This window comes from Thamnophis sirtalis, unplaced genomic scaffold (assembly GCF_051295495.1).
Source record: "Thamnophis sirtalis isolate CommonGarterSnake01/CBP01778 unplaced genomic scaffold, rThaSir2_p1.2 scaffold_6, whole genome shotgun sequence".
Lineage (NCBI taxonomy): Eukaryota > Metazoa > Chordata > Lepidosauria > Squamata > Natricidae > Thamnophis > Thamnophis sirtalis.
In genome coordinates this window covers 43,081,731-43,103,503 of record NW_028261386.1, presented here as the reverse complement: position 1 = coordinate 43,103,503, position 21,773 = coordinate 43,081,731, and the positions used below count along the sequence as shown (strand labels likewise).

The window sequence follows — 21,773 nt, the reverse complement described above, 5'->3', positions numbered from 1 at the left end:
CATGTTGCACTCATAATTTTCTTTATTTTCCATCACATTAGTTCCCCTGAGATATAATAATTGTCTTAATTCTCTAATATGCCAGGCTAAAAAAAAAAATCTTGTTCCATCTTCAATGCTTTTTCCAGTGCACTAACTCTGATTATTTAGTCATATTGCAAACTTAAAGTAACTTCTCAGACTGATTCCTTAGAAATGGAATTGCCAGCCACCATTCTATTTTTGTCCAATTGATTAAATTATAGGCTAAGTAATACAGTGTAAAAAAGAAGCAAATTTGACAGACATTCCTTTAAATGTATACAAGTAGTCCTTGATATACATTTATTTAGTGACCGTCTGACATTAAGACGACATTGAAAAAAGTGATTTATGTCCAGTTTACACATGACCATTGTAGCATCTCCATGGTCACATCAAAATTTGGGCACTTGGCAACTGCTTTGTATTTATCACAGTTACCTATCCTGGTATCATGAAATTACCATTTGTAACCATCCCAGCTGGCTTCCAACAAGTAAAGTCATTCTAGATGCCTGATCTTTTTTGTGTAATTGTTTTGTTATTAATTTTGCTGGTGTTTTTCTATCTCTAAAATAACAAAACAGTATGCCTTGAATATTTGGGGAGCAGTAGTTGGGCGTATTACCCTTCTGCCAATGTTTATGTTTCTGAAAGCTTCCAGTTTGCATGACAGAATGCTCATCTAGATGGGCAGGATCTGCTAATGTTCTGCTATGCAGAAATAGGTTCCACAATTAAAATGAATTGAGTGTTGGGTGATGCAAAATGCTCTGCAATTTTGACATCTAAATAGATTGCCATTCAAGACATGGGCAGGATTAGTTGCCTCAACTGAAAATTATTTGTGGGGAAGTAATTTTAATGCAGATCTAAAATAATATAATTTTATATTCTGGTTAAAACACAACTGCATCTTAATTCCATCTGCAGAATTCTTTATTCTATTGAAATATTCTCCCAAGTTCAATTCTGCTCCTGACAAATATTTGGATATCCAGATAGCAACAACATGGAACTGGTTTGATAATGGCTTCTTCCAAGAGGTTGTTGTTTTTTTCTTTACTTCCTAATCTACTTTACAATCCTAGAATTTTCTGATAGTAAACATATACTAATCAGGTCTGGATTTCTTAGCTTTGTTTCAAATCAGCTAAGGTCAGCAAGGTGTGATGTCTATACCAGTATAGTATAAAGTAAATGTACTAAGAAAATAAAACAGAACTGTAGTTTGCACATATTTATTAATGTAGTAGGCAAAATGTTTTTAGTTTTTACATTCTTTGTAAGTTATTTATGTTGGAACCCTAGTGGCGCAGTGGTTAGAACAATTAATGAAAATTCTGATGGGCTCAAGGTTGATTCAGCCTTCCATCTTTCCGAGGTTGGTAAAATGAGGACCCAGATTGTTGGAGGCAATATGGCAATATTGAAAACCTCCCAGAGAGTGTTGTAAAGCACTATGGAACGATATATGTCTTATTGCTATTGCTATGTTGTCTGCCTCATTAATATATTGTTGTTATTTCTCCCATCTATGAACTCAAATATGCGTTTGGGAATGAACACAGATAGTTGAAATGTAGATTGAAAGAATTTGCTCTCTGTACTTAAAGGCATGCTTTATGTACAGAAAGAGAGAGAGAGAGAGAGGAATTGCAGGGAAGAGGACTCATTGACAAATCTAATCTGACAATATTGGGCAGATTTTTAAGGAAGTAACTTTTATGCTATCACCACAATTTCTTGTTCTCCTTTCCCTTTGTATATTTTTAAGTTGTGCATTTGGAGAGATCGTGCAAGGCTTTTTTGGGGGTGGAGAGCACTCTACATACTAAGATTGCTTTGTTTTGAATTTTATCTTGCTGTGATCATTTTGCCAGTTGGCTTTAGTCACAGCTATCAAAAGACTGAACACATGTTGCATTCATTAACTTTCTTCTGGCTCTGTTCAGTTTTGCAAGTCAGACAAAAGCATTATCATATTAAATGAACTGTTGTGCAGCTGTAATATAAGTTCTCACGTTTTTAATGAAATGATAATCTGGAGAGAGCTGCACTTTCCCCAATTGGCGATAATGTGTCTTTTTAATGGACAACTATGTAACTTCAAAAATCCATAGGGGAGATCCATCCATCCATCCATCCCTCTCCCCCCTCTCATCCTCCTCCTTTCCCTCCACCTCCCCCCCCCATCTCTCTTCTCAAGTAAAGAAGAGATTGCCTGCAGAAATTTCTCTGTCCCCCTCCCTCATTGTTTTCTGCCATTTTCTAAGATGCTTCAGCAGAAATTAATCTGATAGTATACAGTATATTTGACCAAAGTATTGGTGTATTATGTTAAAATAGTGATAGCTTCTGGTTACTATCCACATGAGAGGTAAAATTGTGTATTTGCTAATTTTCAGGCCACAAAAGTTTAATAGCTCTATGATTCATCTTGTTACATTATAACAGATCGATATAGGTGGAACTTGTTTATCATATCTTGCCTTCTCTGTACTTCCTTTGAAACAAATATTTTTATTCTCTAATTGTATCCAGAGAGTACACTATTAACCTTGTTGCTTTAACTGATTTCTCTGTGTAATTTTTAGTCTCCATCCCCCAATTATTGTGGAATATTCTCCTGTGCGCTGCTTGGAGAATCCAAGCATGAGTATAACTTCAGTCTATCTGCCCAGAGACTGAGTTTAAAATCTTTGGAAACATCTCCTTTGCTTCCAGTTTCTAAACTCAGTCTAGCCCAAAGAGACGTGTCCAACTTCTTTCTTAGTCTTCTGAGCAGAAATTCAGACAGTTTTACCATAAGGACCTTATCGGATACAGCACAGATATTCAGCACAGGTAAGTGACCAGCAGTAAACATCTTGTGGAGTGCTTATCTCCTTTGGGAGCACCTCGTGGCCTGTTAGCCTAAAATCCTAGCACAGCAGGGAGATTCAAGTGCGATTGCTAGAATGCCTTTGCTTGTCCCATCTCCATTGGCTCTTGGTGACCTGTCGGGCAGAGATCACTAGCGGACCTGGAGGATTCAAGCACGACTTGCAATTCTGCAGTTTGTCTCAACCTCTGGAGAGTTTCATCAGTCGGTCATTTGCGGCGAGGACCTGAGGCACTTAATGGTCAGCTTGCCGGCTTCACGCCAAAACTCTCTTTTCCTCGCCTGCTGCCATTTTGTTGCCACCTGTTTTTTTCAGCCAACAAAGACCATGATGCTGCTTGAAGTGCCTGGAAGAATTGGAATCTGAAGGGATCGCAGTGAGGCTCTGAAGCTTCTGGCAACTTGCAATTCAAAGAGCCGTTGGATCAAGCGGCTTCATTGGTATCATGCGGAGGAGGAGCCCAGTGAGAACTCTGGGCCTGTTTACTTCAGCCAAACACAGGGCACTGTGCTTCTACCTGGAGTCATTGTCCAAGAACTGGTCACACTCTGGGAATTTTGAAGCAGTTTTGACCTACGGATTCTGAACTACAGGTGGTGAGTTTGCAACTTGAGGGGCCTTCAGTATTACGTGGCAAGACTTAATTCCCAAAATGGTAGAGTACCACACAACTGCAAAGAGTGCTCTTCTTGCCCCCTCTTCTGCTAAACATTCAGTGGGGGCAAGTTCTAGTAAGGCAAGAACCACCTCCCAGGGGTACCAAAACTCAGGGCCAATCACTTAAAAAATGCCTCTGATAAAGATTCAATTAGAGCACTTGAAAAACAATTTGCTAAAATGCAAAAGACCTCAATGTGGGAAACTAGAGATTCCAGGCCCTTGCAACCTGACCCCTCTCCACAACCTAGAGAGAGGCAGGGCCTTCTCTGGATGGCTTAACTGAGCCTGCAGAATTGGGAGCAACTTGTTTCGAACCAGATTTTGTCCCATTTGATTGCCTCTCCATTGCTATAGAGCCGAGGTGGCGCAGTGGTTAAATGCAGCACTGCAGGCTACTTCAGCTGACTGCAGTTCTGAAGTTCGGCTGTTCAAATCTCACCGGCTCAGGGTTGACTCAGCCTTCCATCCTTCCGAGGTGGGTAAAATGAGGACCCGGATTGTTGTTGGGGGCAATATGCTGACTCTGTAAACCGCTTAGAGAGGGCTGAAAGCCCTATGAAGCAGTATATAAGTCTAACTGCTATTGCTGTTGCTAGGGGAGACCTACCAGATGTCCCAGAAATATCAGTTACCTCCGCAACTTTCCCCGTGACAGTGGGAGGAGGCAGAGAACCTGGGCTCCGGCCTAACACAGGAATGCATGAATACATCTTGGAGGCCATTGTCCAAGGGGTAGAAGCAGCACTTCAGCATCGAAGCCAATTTCTCCCAACTCATCCCAACATGGGTACCCAACCCAGTAGATAGGTTCAAATGGAGGAAGACCAAATATCTCTGCAGGAACAACATTCCCCATGGCCATCTGTTCACAGTGGCAAATCTATTTTAGAGGAAGGGGAACTTGATGATCAGGAATTGTCAGAGGATGAGGACCTTGTTCAGTCCATCTCTATTTAAGTCTCTCCTCTATAAAGCCAGAGTCACGACCAATCTGGAGGTGGTGGTAGTTCCACAGATCCACCCAAAGAACTGCAGGACCCCGGTGAATGTTCACTGAACCTACTACAGAACAGGACATATTGATAATCAACATAGTTCATCATCAATTGACCCAGTCTGGCTCTGTTACAGCTCCTATTGGGGCCTCTGTACAGTGGGCCCAGAGCTAGACGAGGTTCTCCAATGGCCCAAGATAGATGCCCCAGTAGCCGCTCTGACTTCTTCAGCTCTCATTCCCTCTGACTTCATGGAGGGTATGAAGGTGGAGGACAAAAAGGCGGAGACTTCCTTCTGCAAAACTCATCAGGCCTTGGCACGGGCTATTAAGGCAGTTACTACCGCCTCTTTCCTTTACAGGGCTTTCCTTCTTTGGCTACAGCAGCTATTAACCAGGGTTCCCCTCAAAGGGACTAGACTGTGCCAGGATATAAATACATTGGGAGTAGCCACTGAATTTTCCGCAGACACCATGCTTAATGTGGCCAAGTTCACCTTTAGAGTCTTGGCATCGAATGTGACCTCTCATCACCTCTCCTGGCTTCATCATTGGCAGGCTGACATCAGGTCAAAATGGCATCTCCCATCAGTCCCCTTCAAGAGAGGCAATCTTTTCAGGGAGGCTCTAGACCCTATCTTAAATCCCCACTCAAATCTCTCATTGGAAGTTCTTTGCAGCTATTCATGACTCGGAAAATATCACCTTAGATGTGTGGATTCTGTAGACAGTGAGGCTGGGTCTCACCCTAGAATTTGTATCCCCTCCTTGACATTTTGTTCCATGCCCCGATCCTAGAAACTCTTCCAAGAAGGAACTTATGGAGACAGAGATTCATCACCTATTGGAAATCAGGGCTATAGAACTGGTTCCAGTACGTCACGAAGGTTTAGGATTCTACTCGATCTTCTTCCTTGTCCCAAAGAGGTAGGTGGGATGGAGAGCGATCCAGGACCTGAAGAAGCTCAATGTACATGTCGCATACAAACACTTCAAAATGCAATGTCTTCAATCCATCCTTGGTTGCATTTGAGAGGGAGATCTCCTAACATCCATAGATCTCAAGAAGGCATACTTACATGTTCCCATCCTCCCATCCCACAGAAAGTTCCTGAGGTTCTGTTATGCAGGTCATCACTATCAATACACACCCTGCTATTTGGCCTATCATCGGCTCCCAGAACCGTCACCAAGCTGTTAGCAGCAATTGCAGCCCATCTCAGATAATTTCCAATACACATGCAATGTTACCTGGATGACATCCTTATAGAATCATTGTCCGTTCTCCACACACAACAGGATCTATGCATCACGATCTAGACATTAAAGGAAGATGGATTCTCCGTGAATGTAAAGAGTCATTTGGTACCCAGTACCAGACTCCTTCATTTGGGGGCAGTGATAGACACCACTTCCTGCACGATATCTCTTTCCCAGGATTATCTTGCCAGCATAAGAACACTAAGGACTTAATCAGGCAGTGCCGCTAATTCTACTGTCCTGACTATTAAGGAAAATGTTCCATGGGCACTCTTACATGCCCTTCCGTTACAATGGTTTCTGCTACCACACCACAGGTCTGGCACCAGCACCTCCAACTCACAGGTTTGAGTACTTCAGAGGATACTTTGGTCCCTTGGCTGATGGACCTCCTCAGCCATGAAGTAGGGGTGCTTCTTCAAAGAACCCAGCTGGGTGACGGTCACCTTGGATGCCAGTCTTTTTAGCTGGGACACTCATCTCCAATCTCAGATAACTCAGGGGCAATGGTCACAGGAAGACTTGGAGAACAACATCAACTGGCTGGAACTCAGGGCAGCACACCTGGTCCTATGTCAGTTTCAGGACAGGATATCCAGACGGCATGTAATCCTGCTGACAGACAATGTGGCCACCAAGGCACATGTAAACTGCTAGAGTGGCACTCATTCCAAGGCTCTGATGCACGAGGCGGACCGATTGGATCTCTGGGAAGAGAGTCACATCCTCTCCATACAGGCGGAACACATATCCGGAACAGTCAATGTTCTAGCGGACTGACTGAGGAGGGCCACAATTGATCACTCAGAATGGTGTTTGCATCTGGATCTGTTCCAGCACATCTCCCAAAGGTTCGGTCGACCGTCAATGGACCTGTTTGCCACACAAGAGAATACTCATCTTCCGAGATCCTTCACCAAGTTCCAGGCACCAGGAGCAGAAGGCACCGACGCTCTTCACAGCACTTGGCCACACAGCCTCTTGTACGCATCTTCCCCTCATCCCGAGGGTAGTAAGGAAAGTGATCATGGAGGGGACAGAATTTCTCCTGGTTGCTCCTGGTTGCTCCAGGGGCCCAGATTCCCCTGGTTCATGGACTTGATCAGCTTATCAATGTCACACCCCTGGAGAATACCCAAAGACAGTATCTCTCTTAGCCGGGGCGTGCTGGACCACCTAGAACCTCAGTTGCTCCAGTTAACCGTCTTGAGAAGAACATCCTGAGAAGGGGTAGCTTCTCCAGGAGAGTTATCCAGACCATCTAAGCTTCCAGATGGCCTACTAACCTCATTTACAATGTGACCTAGGTCGCATTCAGCAGGTGGTGTTCCAGGGGGCCTATTGACCCTCTTTCAGCATCGATACTCAGGTCCTGGACTTCTTACAACACGGACTAGACAGGGGCCTGTCTCCTAACACTTTCCAGAGTCAGGTAGCCGCCTTATCCACAATTCTGACAAATGAGGACAAGCAGTCCCTCTCTCAGCACCCAAGGGTGCATAGTTTTCTGCAGGGAGCAGCAAGACTCAGACTACCGGTATTACATTGGTACCCCTCCTGGGACCTTTCTATTGTCTCATAGACGCTTACTTCTTCACTGTTTGAGCCATTGAAAATGGCAAGTCTCAGACTTCTGACTTTCAAAGTTGCCTTCCTCATGGTCGTTACCTTGGCCAGGAGGATTTCTGAACTAGCAGCACTGTCAGTACGTGAGGACCTGTGTATTATCCGACTGGACAGGATCATTTTGAGATTTAATCCATCATTTATTCCTAAAGTGAACTCCTGGTTTCACAGATCCCATGAGGTTATTTTATTGGATTTTTGCCCAGGAACCAGCCATCCTACCGAAAAACGATGGCATAAATTGGACGTCAGACAAGCAATTTGTCGATACACTAAAGGAACAGCTTCCTTCCGATGGACTGAAGCACTCTTAGTTACTTTCCAGCTCATGTCCATAGGCAAGAAAGTAACTCCATCCACAATTGGTCGATGGTTGAAAGCCTGCATAGCTGTGGCCTACAAACATCAAGCCAGGCCAATACCAGGCCTCATTATGGAACATTCAACTTGCAGCATGGCTATTACCCACTGCTTGGGCTACACAGGCATTAGTGGAGGAAATATGCAGAGCTGCAACCTGGGCTTCACCATCGCCTTTTGTTAGGCATTACAAGCTTTGACTCATCTGCCTTAGGTAAGGCGTACTTTGGACGACAAGTTCTTCAAAGGGTTCATTCGGCAGAGATGACCCTGGACCACACTTTTCTGGGCTATGCCTTCGTTGAGAAACTGAAAGCAGTTAAGCCAAGGAGGCGTGTCCAAAGATTTCAAACTCAGTCTCTGGGCAGATAGACAGAAGTTATACCCATGCTTGGATTCTCCTGCAGTGCTCAGAGAACTACTATTCAGGTAAGACCAACAGTCTTTTTTTACATTGCATAAATCAAGATTATAAATGTTTTTTGACATAACTTTAGGGAAATAACAAAATATGACCTTATCTTTGTCATAAAAATTAGTCATTATTTCCATGATTTGATGTCAAAAATGTAGCCTTATTTGACAAAGGAGTTTAAAATTCAGGTCTTAAATTTTAAAGTGTTCATTCTTTGCTTTGAAACAAGAGGTTCTGGGCTGACTTTTAACTGCATCTGACACTTAATAAAGTTTTTTATAGAAGCTTTATTATCTTTCCATTTAAAAATACAACAAATTGAACATGTAGCATTTGTTAAATTCTTTAATTTTGGTTTATTCTATATGCTAAATCACAGCAAAATATCTGTTGTAATAAATGCCTTTATTACCGTACTTATGCTGAGTAAGGTTTAACCACTCCTTAGAGCAGTCTCAAATTTCTCTCCCCTGTGTAATACATCCCTCTTCAGATTGCCTGCCTCATCTTTTCTTTACCCCCCCCCCAAACACACATGCACACTCTTTAGTAATAATAGGAAAAATAAAGAATATCTTCTTAGTAAGTTAGAGTTCCAGAACTGAGAGGTAGAAAATATTTTCTTAAAAACTTTTGATTTGTGCTGTTTGTAGTAGTAGGCCATCTGGACTGGCAGGATTTCCTCAGAATTCAAAAAATGTTATCTGATTTGAAGATCTGGGGATTGCTCTGAAACTCTGGAAAAGCAGCAGGAAACGTAGACAGAACTGGCAAGAAAGGAAGAGGCCTTGGCTTGTCTTGCTTCTGTGTGCAATCCCTTTGTGTTTTCTGTGTGTTTTTAAACTTAATTTTTTAAAATTTTATCCTGTATTATTGTATATTTTAATATTTTATTATTAGTGGGGTAAGCATGCGGAGAATGTCTGGCCGGTATGTATGAGGGGATTGAGAGTGCGGCCTGAAGCCCCCTCCGCTGAGTGTACGCATTTCTCCGCTTTCGTTGCATCCTCAGAATCACACCTGGCCGCCCTGCTTAGGATAACCCGCTCCCTCCTGAAAGGGAGGGATGCGGGTGAACCCTTGCAGGGAAGAGCCGAGGAATTTGTTCAGTTTCTGTCGGACAAAGTCACTCAGATTCGGACGGATCTGGACTCCACTTGGTCAGTTCCTGCAGAGATTCCGAGAGTGGGCCTTGATCGGATTTCTTGAAGCGAGTTCTAGCTTCTCACTCCTGAGGAAGTGGACAAGGCCATGGGAGCTGTGAGTACCTCCACCTGTTTACTGGACCCGTGTCCCTCCTGGCTGGTTTCGACCAGCAGGGAGGTTACACGAGGCTGGCTCTAGAGGATTGTTAATACCTCTCTACAGGAGGGATCTTTTCTGCTGTCCTTAAAGGATGCGGTGGTAAGACCCCTCCTTAAGAAGCCTTCTCTGGATCCAGCTATTCTTAAAAATTACCGTCCAGTCCCCAACCTCCCTTTTGTAGGGAAGGTTGTTGAGAACATGGTGGCCTTTCAGCTCCGATGGACCTTGGATGAAGCAGATTATCTAGATACCTTTCAGTCTGGTTTCAGGCCTGGTTACTCCACCGAAACTGCTTTCGTTGCGCTGACCGATGATCTCTGGCGGGCCAGGGATAGAGGATATTCCTCTATCCTGGTGCTTCTTGACCTCTCAGCGGCCTTCGATACCATTGACCATGGTATCCTTCTGCGACAATTGGGAGAGGTGAGTGGGAGGCACCGTGTTACGGTGGTTCTCCTCTTACCTCTCGGATAGGTCACAGTTGGTGTTGGTTGGAGGACAGAGGTCGACCCCTAGGCCCCTAAAATATGGGGCGCCTCAGGGCTCGGTCCTGTCCCCTCTCCTATTTAACATCTACATGAAGCCGCTGGGTGAGATCATTCGTCAGCACGGGGTCAAATATCATCAATACGCAGACGATACCCAATTGTATCTGTCCGCCCCGTGCCAACTCAGCGAAGCAGTAGAAGTGATGTGCCAGTGCCTGGAGGCTGTCAGGGTCTGGATGGGAGTAAACAAGCTGGCACTCAATCCAGACAAGACCGAGTGGCTATTGATGTTGCCCCCCAAGAACGGACTAGATATTCCATCTCTTAGCCTGGGGGGCGAAATTCTTCACCCCTCAGAGAGGGTCCGCAACTTGGGTGTCCTCCTGGATTCTCAGCTGACATTAGAATACCACCTGTCCGCTGTGACCAGGGGGGCTTTTGCCCAGGTTCGCCTGGTGCACCAGTTGTGGCCTACCTGGACCGGGAGGCACTTCAAATGGTCACTCATGCTCTCGACAGCTCTAGGCTTGATTACTGTAATGCGCTTTACTTGGGGCTGCCCCTGAAGAGTGTTCGGAGACTACAATTGGTCCAGAATGCAGCCACGCGAGCGATATCGGGTGTACCTAGGTACACCCATGTTACACCTATCCTCTGCGAGCTGCACTGACTTCCCATCGGTCTCCGAACCCGCTTCAAGGTGCTGGTCGTTACCTTTAAAGCCCTACATGGCTTGGGACCTGGATATCTGCGGGACCGCCTCCTGCCACATACCTCCCAACGACCTATAAGATCTCACAGGCTGTGCCTCCTCCAGGTACCGTCGACCGGGCAATGCCGGTCGGCGACTACTCGGCGGAGGTCTTTGTCTGTAGCTGCCCCGCTCCTGTGGAATGATCTACCCGCAGAGATCTGGACCCTTCCCACTCTCTCGGCCTTCCGTAACGCCACTAAAACCTGGCTGTTCCAGCAGGCCTGGGGCTGTTGACCTCAAAATACGGTCCAGCCCCACTTAGAACAGAGTGTATGGTGTTTTTTTTAAATCTATCTTTTCTTTCCTTCTATTCTTTTTTTATTTATTTTGTATTGTAAGCCGCCCAGAGTCCTACGGGATTGGGCGGCATATAAATGTTATTAAACTTTAAACTTTGCGCTCATGAACCTCTGCACTGGTACAGTATAGCTTTCTTTTTTGTGAACTGATAATGCCAGTGATTATATCTCTCATATCTCACTTTTCCAGGGAGGAAGTTCTGATCTTATTCTTATCTGAATATTTTACTATCCTATCAATGCAATATTTATCAAATCAAATCTGTAGAAGAAAAACAAACTTCTGCTGGTTCCTTGGTATATATAGTTTTCTCTTAATTAGCAGATGCTAAAATATTTCAGTACCAGTCTGATTACGTATATTATTAGTTTGATGTTTGTAGATGGAGGAAAGTTAGCTACTTTATCATTATGTTCATCACACAATTTGAAGTGAATTTGAGTGGCTTACAGTAAGATAAAGATATACAAACAGTATACAAATATCCAAAGAATTTTAAATATGACAATGGATTAAAATTTCAAAAGTTAAAACAGCCTAAAAAACATGGGTTTGGAGGGAGATATGTGGGGTTGCTTTCTCTGTTAGCTGTTTACCTCCAACTAACAACTTCTCCTTCGCTAATCCCATGCCAGCCAGCATAACCAGGTTTTAAGCCTTCTCTGTTTATTGGTTTTATTGTTGGGAGCCACCCAGAGTTGCTTGAGATGTATGGCTATGTAAATGTTTTAAATAAATAAATAAATAATCTGACATTGAGAAACATAATTAGCAAGTTTAGGAGAAAGTAAATTGAAGTCAGATGAACTTAAGTACTGCATAGCTGTGGATAGCATTTAGAAATACCAAAGGGAATTAAATCACAGTTTGGTTTATCTATTTACAAATTTACATGAATTTTGGTATATATGTTTTACTTTTTTATGCTCTGGTTCAGCTCAGCTATTGATAGGTACACACAACCAATGTTAGGTGCAACCTTCCTGCTAATCTATTCTGGATCAGAATTGTTTTGAATCCTATACATTCAAGATAATAAGCAACATTTGGTTTGGTTTTTTAAATTTTCATAATATTTTAACTAAATAGTTAATCAACACTTTAAGATCAGGCGTTGATTGATGTTTGCGGAAAAATATAATTTGACTAAACAACAATAGTAATTGACAGTAAAAAGGCTTTGCAGTACATCTGAATTTGAGATAAAACGGGTGATGTTAAAAATGCTATGGAATGGTTCCATGTTCCATAATTGAGTAATTAGAATGTAGTACTTCATTTCCTGGAATGTTTCTAGGAGAGAACTGGATAAACACTATTATAGAAATTTTAGCATTTAGATTTTATGTGGCTTGTATTTGGCTACAGTTCACACTGTTTAAAAAGCAAACATGTCCATCATCATAAGACGGTGAAAGGATGCTAGTGGCAGAAACAGCAGTGGTAATGAGATTTACAGAGCAGGTCCCAACCTAGTAAAAATTTGGTCTTGCTGACTGAATAATATTTCTGATTCTTATTAAATATTAAATGTTTTTTTTTTTTTAAAAAAATCAGATCCTTGCAATATCTTGAAAGCTGCAGTGTTGGAATTCCCCTGTATGGGGGCAATGCCTAAACATTTTTCTAATTTAAATTGTGGTTGGCATGTGGTACTTTATATTGTAGGAGAAAAAGTCTGAGCTTGTAAGATGGGACAATTTAATAGTGCGGAAGCCACATTGAGTTCCTGAGAGAAAAATGGTTGAATTCATTTTCTTGTCCTTGTTTGGTGGTTTAACAAATGGTTTGAAACATTTTTTTATAAGAACATTGTACTCCTTTGTGATTTAAGGTAAAATATTTTCTACTTAGCCTCCAGCTGTTCAAGATAATAAGTTTGCCAGCCGAAGAAAATTGGAGGTGCAACTGAATAATAGAGGTCATCTACAAACTGTCTACAAACTGATGCCCTTCAGATGTGTTAGAACTACAACTTCAGAATGTCATACTTTTGACCATACTAATTTGTAATTTGGTAGGGGGTAATATGTTAACTTGGTATATTCAGGGGTGGGCTTCAAAAATGTTCAGCAAGAGATTCTCTGCCTGGTTGCTGGGTGGGTGTGGCCATGGTGAGCATGGCCTAGTTGGCCTCCTGCACCACAGCAGTGGTGGTGGTGTTTTTGCCCTCCCCGGGCTCCGGAGGCTTTTCTTGAGCCTCTGGAAGGTTGAAAATGGCCTCCACATGCTCCAGAGACCCTCTGGAGGCCAGAAACCAGCCCATTTCCGGCCTTCCCAAACTTCCAGTAGGCCCATTTTTCACCCCCGAACCTCCATGGGCACCCTGCACTTACTTCATCCAAAATGGGGCCTCCTAGAAGGGGTGGGGTGGGTGGGGCCTGCCAGGAGTGGGATTTGGGGGTTCTCCAAACTGCGCAGAATCTTAGTTAAGGGTTCTCCTGAACTCCTGCGAATCCCCAGAAGCCCACCCCTGGTATATTTCAAGAACATCTAGTTGAGGATATGGATGAAATATCCGAGAACTTGTTGAAGTTCTGAATGGGTAATTTCCAACAGGTTATTTCAATTGTCTAGGTAAATTATTTATTTTCTGCTGCTCCTAATAAAACTAGGGTTTTTTTCATCATAATTAATATAATTTATTTTTAAAAAATCTTAAATATATGACCAATAAAAGTAGCACAGAACAGAATAAATAAAGTTAAACAATAAGTAAATTTTCCTTATAACACAGTTCATTAAATGGGAAGCATCACAAGTGCAGGAGAAAGCTTTTTTTCTTGAGACCTTTGATAAAACTATGCAGCAATTTATTTTTCCCATATGTATTTATTGGCTTTATAAATTGGCTTTTCACTTTGGACAGCACTCATGGCATTTAAAAATAAAGAAATATTGAATATTTAAAATGCAGATAGAATGCTAAAATCATTTAAAAATTAAAGAACTAATGAAAAACATGTATCTTCATATATTTTCTAAACACTGTGAGATTGGAAGCCAATGCATGTAGCATCCTCTCCTGCTTACAAGACCTTCTGAAAGTGAGAGTATCTTCACGAAGACCTTTTTTGCTAACTTTACATAGACTTCAAAGGTAAAGTCACCCAATTGCAAAATCATTCAAGGAGACATACAAAGCAACTTGTACATAATAAAAGCAAGAAACAAAATGACTATGTAGCTGTGTGGAAGAAGGACAGAAACATCGATAACATCTCATTTCAATGTAGGTTTACAAATCATTTGTGTTTGCCAGAAGATCAAGATTTTTAAATTTTTCTTAAAGTTCTTCAACTCCAAGAAGAATACTATTCCAGAGGTCAGGGATAGCAACAAAAATTGTGTCTGGTGATTTGCAGCAAGTGCAGATATTTCATGTATACACAATCCCTGTACTTTGTACTGCTTAGTAGCCTAGCTGCCACATTTTATACCAAGTATAACTTTTGGACAATTTTCAATGGTTAACCTGTGAAGAGGATGGTGTAGTAATCGTCTATGGAGCTTCTCGGTCATCCAGGTTATGGTTGTCCCAAAGGTGCTTTTTCAAGAGGCAACTGGACTTTGTGGTTTTTTTTTTTTTTGAAGACATCCAAGAACCTTCTTCAGATCTGACTGGATGGTGGGGAATGAAATTTCCAGCCAGAATTGAAGTAGCTTCTTGTATGAAAAGTGAAACGTCTTCAAAGAAAAACGTCATCCAAGAAGCTTCCTCAACTGACTGGAGATTCCATGGCCAAATCACTAAAACTATTTTCTATCTGCCTTAACATGACTATAATCAGCATAATACAACATAAGCAGATCTCTTTATTGTGATTCTTTGATTATGTGCCATAAAATCTGTCAACTGTTAGCAACCATGTAGACAAAACTTATCCAGGATGATCTATCCTAACCTAGCACTTCAGGTTCCAATGATGTACTTCTCAGGGTTATGATTTAATCCATTTTGCTGCTGGTTGTTCTCTTCCTTTTTTTTTTCCAACATGGAATTCTCAAGAGTGCTACTATGTGTCCAAGCTATATAATTTCAACCTGATTATTTGTGCCTTGAGTGTAAATTTTGGATTGATTTGTTCTATGATCCGTTTGTTTGTCCATTGTATTCTCAAAATCAAAGTTCAAGATATCAATATTTGTTCTATCTTGCTTCTTCAAACCAAATTTTCTTTTCCATAGAGCATCACAGAAAAAATTTGCCTACATGATTGTGATCTTTATAGGTCTAGGCAGAGTATGAAAACATTGAAATACCTTTTCCAGTCCCTTTATTGCTAGTCTGCAGCTATTTCCTAATTGTTGATAGTCAATCCAAAAGTGCAGAAGCTTTACACCACTTCAGTCTCCTAATTGTTAGTCCTAGGACAGATTGCTACCGTGTTTCCCTAAAAATAAGACCGAATCTTATATTGATTTTTGCTCCAAAAGACGCATTAAAGCTTATTTTCCGGTTAGGTCTTTAGGGGAAACATAGTATACTTGTCATTTGTTTGGCTTTCTTTATATTTAATCTCAGACCCATTTTTTACTATGGTCTTGAATTTTATTACTAGAATTTACATGTTTAGCTGTCACAGTAATGTCATAAGCATGGGCTATTGTTGATTTTTCTTTTAATTTTTAAACCACATTTATCTTCTATTAATGTATTTTCCTTGTATAGATTCAATAATGAGGAGACAGTTTTAAATTTTGACTCCTTTCTTTACCAACCTGGAACTAATCCATTTTGTCATACTTTGTAGGTTTTGTATGAGGACAGTGAGATATTGTGAGATTCCCATTTTCAGCTGAACATGACTGATACAATAGAAGGTCTTTCTATAACCAGTGAAGCGCATATTAACTTTGTTTTCATATTCTTTGGCTTTCTCAATTATCCAGAATGTACCAGCAACTTCTTTTGTTCCTCAACCTTTTCTAAAATAATTGGAAACATTTAAAATGTCCCCTTCCATGGAGAATGGTATATACTACTAATCCAGGGGTGGGCAATTAATTTTCCTAAGGGGACACATAAGAAACTGATATTGTTGTTGAGGGCCAAACCAATGTAACTTGATTTGATGTCTCAAGCTCTACCACCTCAACTCCTCAAGCTGCTTCAGACAAGGGGCGAAGACTGTGCAGGCATAGAAAAGGGCTTTCTCATCTTGTTCTCGTGTGGCTGCCAGCTGACTGAAGGAGTCAGACCCGACTGGGCTGCTTCTCCTGCCTCTTGCAGCTTGCTTAGTTACATTTGATTTCTAATTTTTTATTTATCTCTTGCGAGCTGGACAGGGACAGCCAAAGAGCCAGATGTGGCCCCGGGGGGGGGGATAAAATACCCAGGTCTGCTATAATCTATATTGGATTCTAAGCATTTTTTACTACCATGTGAAATTAGGGATATTATATACCAGTTTGCATATTTTGTTGTCTCCTTTTTGGTACTTCTAACTTTACTTCCCACAAGACCTTCTGTGTGGGTAGAAGCAGTTGCATATAGGTGCTTAATGTAAGATACGGGTTTCAACAATTTCTCACTTCTAATGGAGAGGTTTATAGTAAAGACATTTATTCCATAGTTCCTCCAAATGTTGCCACCTTGTCTGGGAATTCTGGGAATTACAATCCCAATACATGGATTCAAGAGTGCCTCTATAATAATGATACTGTACATGCAGATACCAAAATATGTCCAAAATTCAGTCCACTTTGAATAAAGTTGAGATTTTAAAATTTCTTTTATAAATATTTTCACAGTTTTATTGTATTTCTCCTGTTTGTATTATGTAGATTGGTTGTTTCTATTTTATTTTTAGTGAGCACGAACTTTTATTTTGATGGAATGTACAAACAGTTCTCTTTTAGAATGTTTTGGCACACCTTGAAAGCACCATCTCTTTTATTCCCACAGATGATAGCATTTCTGCAGCAAGTACCTCTGATGTCCAAGATCGCCTTTCGGCTCTTGAACTGAGAGTGCAGCAGCAAGAAGATGAAATCACAGTGTTGAAAGCAGCTCTTGCTGATGTATTGAGAAGACTTGCCATCTCAGAAGACCATGTTGCATCTGTGAGAAAATCGGCACCTGGTAAAGGTAAGACAGCCCTTCTCTGCCTATCTTTTTCATTTAAGATTAAGTGTGTGTCATCTATGTGTTATGCATTAGTGAAGCTCATTAGGCTCACCAATTAAACATTTAATAATATATCATTTCCAGAATTACAGGTTTTTCACACATGTGCTCCAAGTGTGATATAGCAGTTATATCTAGCGATTTGACATCCTGTGGAATTATTTCAAAGAACTTCCTCTCTACAACTAAATTATTTTCAGTAATAATCATGAAATGAAAAGAAGAATGGCCACACATACAGTGAATATTTTATTTTATTGAATTTTGTATATATAACCTTGACAGTAAAAAGAAAAATAAAATAGGGGGGAAACCAAATGGATTTTATATAAAAATATTGGGAAAATAATTTTCGTATATTGCCTGTCATGGTACTAATTTATCTTCTTTGTAGATTCATGTTCAATAATGTGATACCCAAGCCTAAGTGAGACAGCGAGATCCATTCAAGTTCAATTATTTATTAGCTTACACCTAATGGCCAGACCAAAGCTATAGCTTTCTTGCCTACTAGATATGAGAAATGCTAAATGTTGAACATCTTCCTCTAGCTCAAGACTGAGTAGTGTGTTAATTCAGGTCTCTTTTGCATTGCCAAAAGTCTCCCACAGTTCTCCTGCAGGTGCACAATTGCCAGATTATTCAGTCTGCCTTTGCTCATCTAGAGTTATCTAGGTTTTTTGCAGTATTTAGCAATTATTATTTTAGTGTCAGTGATGTATAATCTTTCATTGCAGTTCTTGCATTAAAGCTGAGGTGAATCCACCTGATTTCCATAATTCCTAGAAATTTATCTCCTGTATGGATTTACCAATATCAGTATGCTAAGCTTCCTTGAAACTATGAGTAGATCTCCTATTTCTAACTGTAATAATAACCTATAATTTTCTGAGAGTGTGAGATTTGGGTTGTTCTAAGTAATTATAAGTATTTAGATATTATATTCTCAAAAATTGTTAGGAAAAATCTTAAACATAAGAGTACATTTGGCAAACAAATCACAAAAAATCCATTTTACAGTAAATTCCAAAAAATGCAATACTTTTCACATCTTTATTTCTTCAGGATTAACTCTAGTAGCTTTCTTTAAAAAAATAATTTATATTGAACAACTTTTTCAACAATAATTAAAATAGTATAAATTTTGAATCAAATAATAAAAACTAATAAGAAAAAATTAATAATAGAGAAAAAAATATAAAAAGTGCTTTCTGGTTTTCTTGACAGCGGTTATAGATAGTTATATTTTACCATCTCATACAGGTTATACAATAATTGGCTTCCTTTTACTCTGTTTCCCCCAAAATAAGACCTTCCCGGATAATAAGCCCAATCAGGCTCTTGAGCGCTGTCACTAAAATAGGCCCTTCCCTGAAAATAAGCCCTCAGCAAAAATATTGCAGCCATGAGGTGACCACGCTCGCCGCCTCCTGCACTTCAAAAATAATAAGGCCAAGTGCTTGTTTCGGGGGTCAAAAGAAAATAAGACCATGTCTTATTTTTGGGGAAACATGGTGTAAGTTACCTGAGTCTAGTGTCCTTCAAATATATCCATAGTTGAAAACTTTCCACTCAATATCTTGACTTTGTTTTAGTTTTTGCCACATTACAGTATAGAACAGTATAGAAAAAAACAGTTGCTTGGTTTTGAATAAAGCTTTAAAGTTCTCAATACTTTTTCACCATTTGGTAAAGATTTCTAAAACATGAAGAACACTGGAACTACCAATGCCTCACCTGTGCTTTGTGGTGTCCTGCAGCTGCCTGTATGTGCTGAATTGTACCAAGAGTTCACTGATGTATCACTAGCTCCAATTCTCTGGCTGTTGTTGCACTGCTCTCCTGACCACCAATTACTGTTCTGCATAATTTCAGCTGTTTAGTAGTTGGAGTAGAGACACAGATACAGCAGCAAAGCTAGATACAGGTTGCTGCTGCCAGCTTCCTTGCCTTTGGCAGTACCACAATATTTCCTGCACTTGGGACCATCTCCTCATCCTCACCTGGCCTTCGCTATGCCATAATATGATATTCCTCCCTAATTTGATGCATTCCAGATGTCTTTCTGTAAAATCTTGCCCTCTCCTTGGTGAATGAAAATATTGTATGCTAATAATGGACAGTGCGGTAATAGGACATCAAATTGAAAGAAGCTGATTCAGGATCATCTGCAATGTGGCAGTTAAGCTGTATGCAAAAAAGATGTGAAAGTTTACCCAAGAGAGAATGCAAAAATAATTTGAGAGATGTTGTCTAACAATTAACTATTCTTCTCACATTTCTGTTGTTGCTTTTGAAAATATAGGAGTAAGGACAACATCTTTCCAATGACTTTCCTAAGGGTTTCATATCTGGGCTGCAAAAATCAAAACAGCCTATAGATGGCAGAAATACAGAGAAGTATTTTCTGCCATCTAGCAATCTGATGCCTTTCCTACCCTTTAAGTAAAGATTTTTTTCTATATTATATGTAGACTAAATCGGGTGGGTTTCAATTTTTTTTACTACCGGTTCTGTGGGCGTGGTTAGGTAGGGGGCATGTGACTGAGTGGGCAAGGCCAACTTGGCATCATTCATGCACACTCAGTCACATGACCCTCCACCTAGCCACACCCACTGAAATGGCGAAAAATTTTGGGACAAAGGGAAAGGGGGAGAAGAGAGGGGAAAAACTCCAAAAAATAGTCTGCCAGAGGATTTAGGGCAGTGGTCCCCAACCTTTTTATCGCCGCGGACCAGTCAGCCTTTGATAATTTTACCGTGGCCCGCTGAGTGCGCGCAGGGGCGCACGGGGCTCTCTTCCCTGGAGCCTTTGCGCACGACCCAGGAGCTTTTGCGCACGGCCCAGGAGCATTTGCGCTGCAGCCTGGTCCTTCGCCTCCCCCCCCCTGAGAAAGCCGGTCCAGAGAAAGCCAGTCCCCGCGCCTCTCACTCCCACACGCGCCACCTCCGAGCGTCACAGCCCCACCAGCCCCGCATAGAGCGAGCGAGCAGCTCAAGGTCACCTCCGGACAGCGGCAGTGGCCCCTTCCAGAAAAACCTGCAGCAAAGGCGCCAGTTAACCACCACCTGTTTACCAGGGTTGGCTGCCTCGGGCGCTTGGGCAAAAGTGGCCCCGAGGAGGCGGACGCGCACAGCTGACGCGCGTCTTTCCGAGCTCCACAAAAAACCCCAACGGCCCCCTTTTGGTGCGGGCTGGAAGCCAGGCGGGAAGTTCCCGTTCTCTTACCTGGGCTGTGACGACTATTGGGGAAGTGTGCAGCGCCTCAGAAGTAAAGCTGCCGCCGCTGCCACCGTTCCTTGGAAGCGACGGAGCGGCTGAGGCAGGAAGGCGTGCGGCGGTGGCAGCTGTTCAGTTAGCCGCCTCGCAGGAGAAGAGCCGCTCTTGGGTTTTGCAGGGGGCGGCGGTGGCGGCAGTACCAGCAGCGCCCAGGGATTCCACCAGCGCGCGCGCGGACCTTTGGACAGCTGTTCAGCCAGCCGCCTCGCAGGAGAAGAGCCGCTCTTGGGTTTCGCAGGGGGCGGCGGTGGCAGCGGTACCAGCAGCGCCCGGGGATTCCACCAGCACGCGCGCGGACCTTTGGGCAGCTGTTCAGCCAGCCGCCTCGCAGGAGAAGAGCCGCTCTTGGGTTTCGCAGGGGGCGGCGGTGGCAGCGGTACCAGCAGCGCCCGGGGATTCCACCAGCGCGCGCGCGGACCTTTGGGCAGCTGTTCATGTCCCCCGGCCGCTGCGCGGCCCGGTGCCAGGTACTCCGCGGACCGGGGGTTGGGGACCGCTGATTTAGGGTATGGAAAAGCTATAAGTTTCCTAGAAGGAATCGAAGCATTCACCTTTGCAGCCCAGAGACCACACCGGTGTTTATAAATCCACCGGGCAAGTGGGGGGAGGGAAACAACGGGAAGGAAAGGGTGGGAGATAGGAAAAAATGCAGGCGGAGGCATTGGACTGTGTAAGCAGGGCATGAGGGACGGAGGAAAGTTCACCTGATGCTGGCTTGGGACAAGGGGCGGAGGAGAAGGAACCAGCTGCAACCCCAAAAAACACCCGAGACCCGGCGAGGGCCATGGGAATTCGCAGAGCCTGGATTGCACATGCGCGCTTATGCCCTGCAGTCATAAAACTGTTGCCTAAAGGACCATAGAAAGACAATTCTGGATTGTATCAACAGATCCTGCATTAATCCTAACAACCCTGAAGTACTAAACTTTGTTTGTTTGTTAGATTTAGTTTCCTTCAGAACTTCAAGGTGGCCTCCACTATGTCCCACCCAATTCAACTACTGCCTCTCTTCTTCCTCTTGCAAATTCACCTCGATTGGGCTGAAGTCTTGCTCGCTTTTGCTACTGTTCATTTTCTCTGCCGCCGGCCCAAAATGCCCTCTTTGCCTCTCCTCTCCGCAGTGCTTCTGGGCTGACGGTCCACAAATGGGCAGGCACAGCGAGGGAGGGGGGAAATAGCGAGGCTCACACCCTGGCTACCATCAGCTGCCCTGAGCAGCATGCATAGGGTTCTGGCACACCCACCCCACGCCAGGTTCTCCATATTGCATTCCATTTTTGTGCCTTCGGGTGGAG

At 42.5% G+C, this 21,773-nt stretch overlaps 1 protein-coding gene across 3 annotated transcripts in view; it reads left to right on the top strand.

Annotated features, from left to right (window-relative positions):
• EML4 (EMAP like 4) overlaps nt 1–21,773 on the top strand; it is a 130,245-nt gene that overhangs the window by 33,036 nt on the left and 75,436 nt on the right. For all 3 annotated transcript variants that reach the window (XM_087717724.1, XM_087717722.1, XM_087717723.1), the window contains exon 2: nt 16,977–17,159. In XM_087717724.1, coding sequence (XP_087573850.1) covers nt 16,977–17,159 — 183 coding nt within the window. The remainder of the gene's footprint in view (nt 1–16,976; nt 17,160–21,773) is intronic.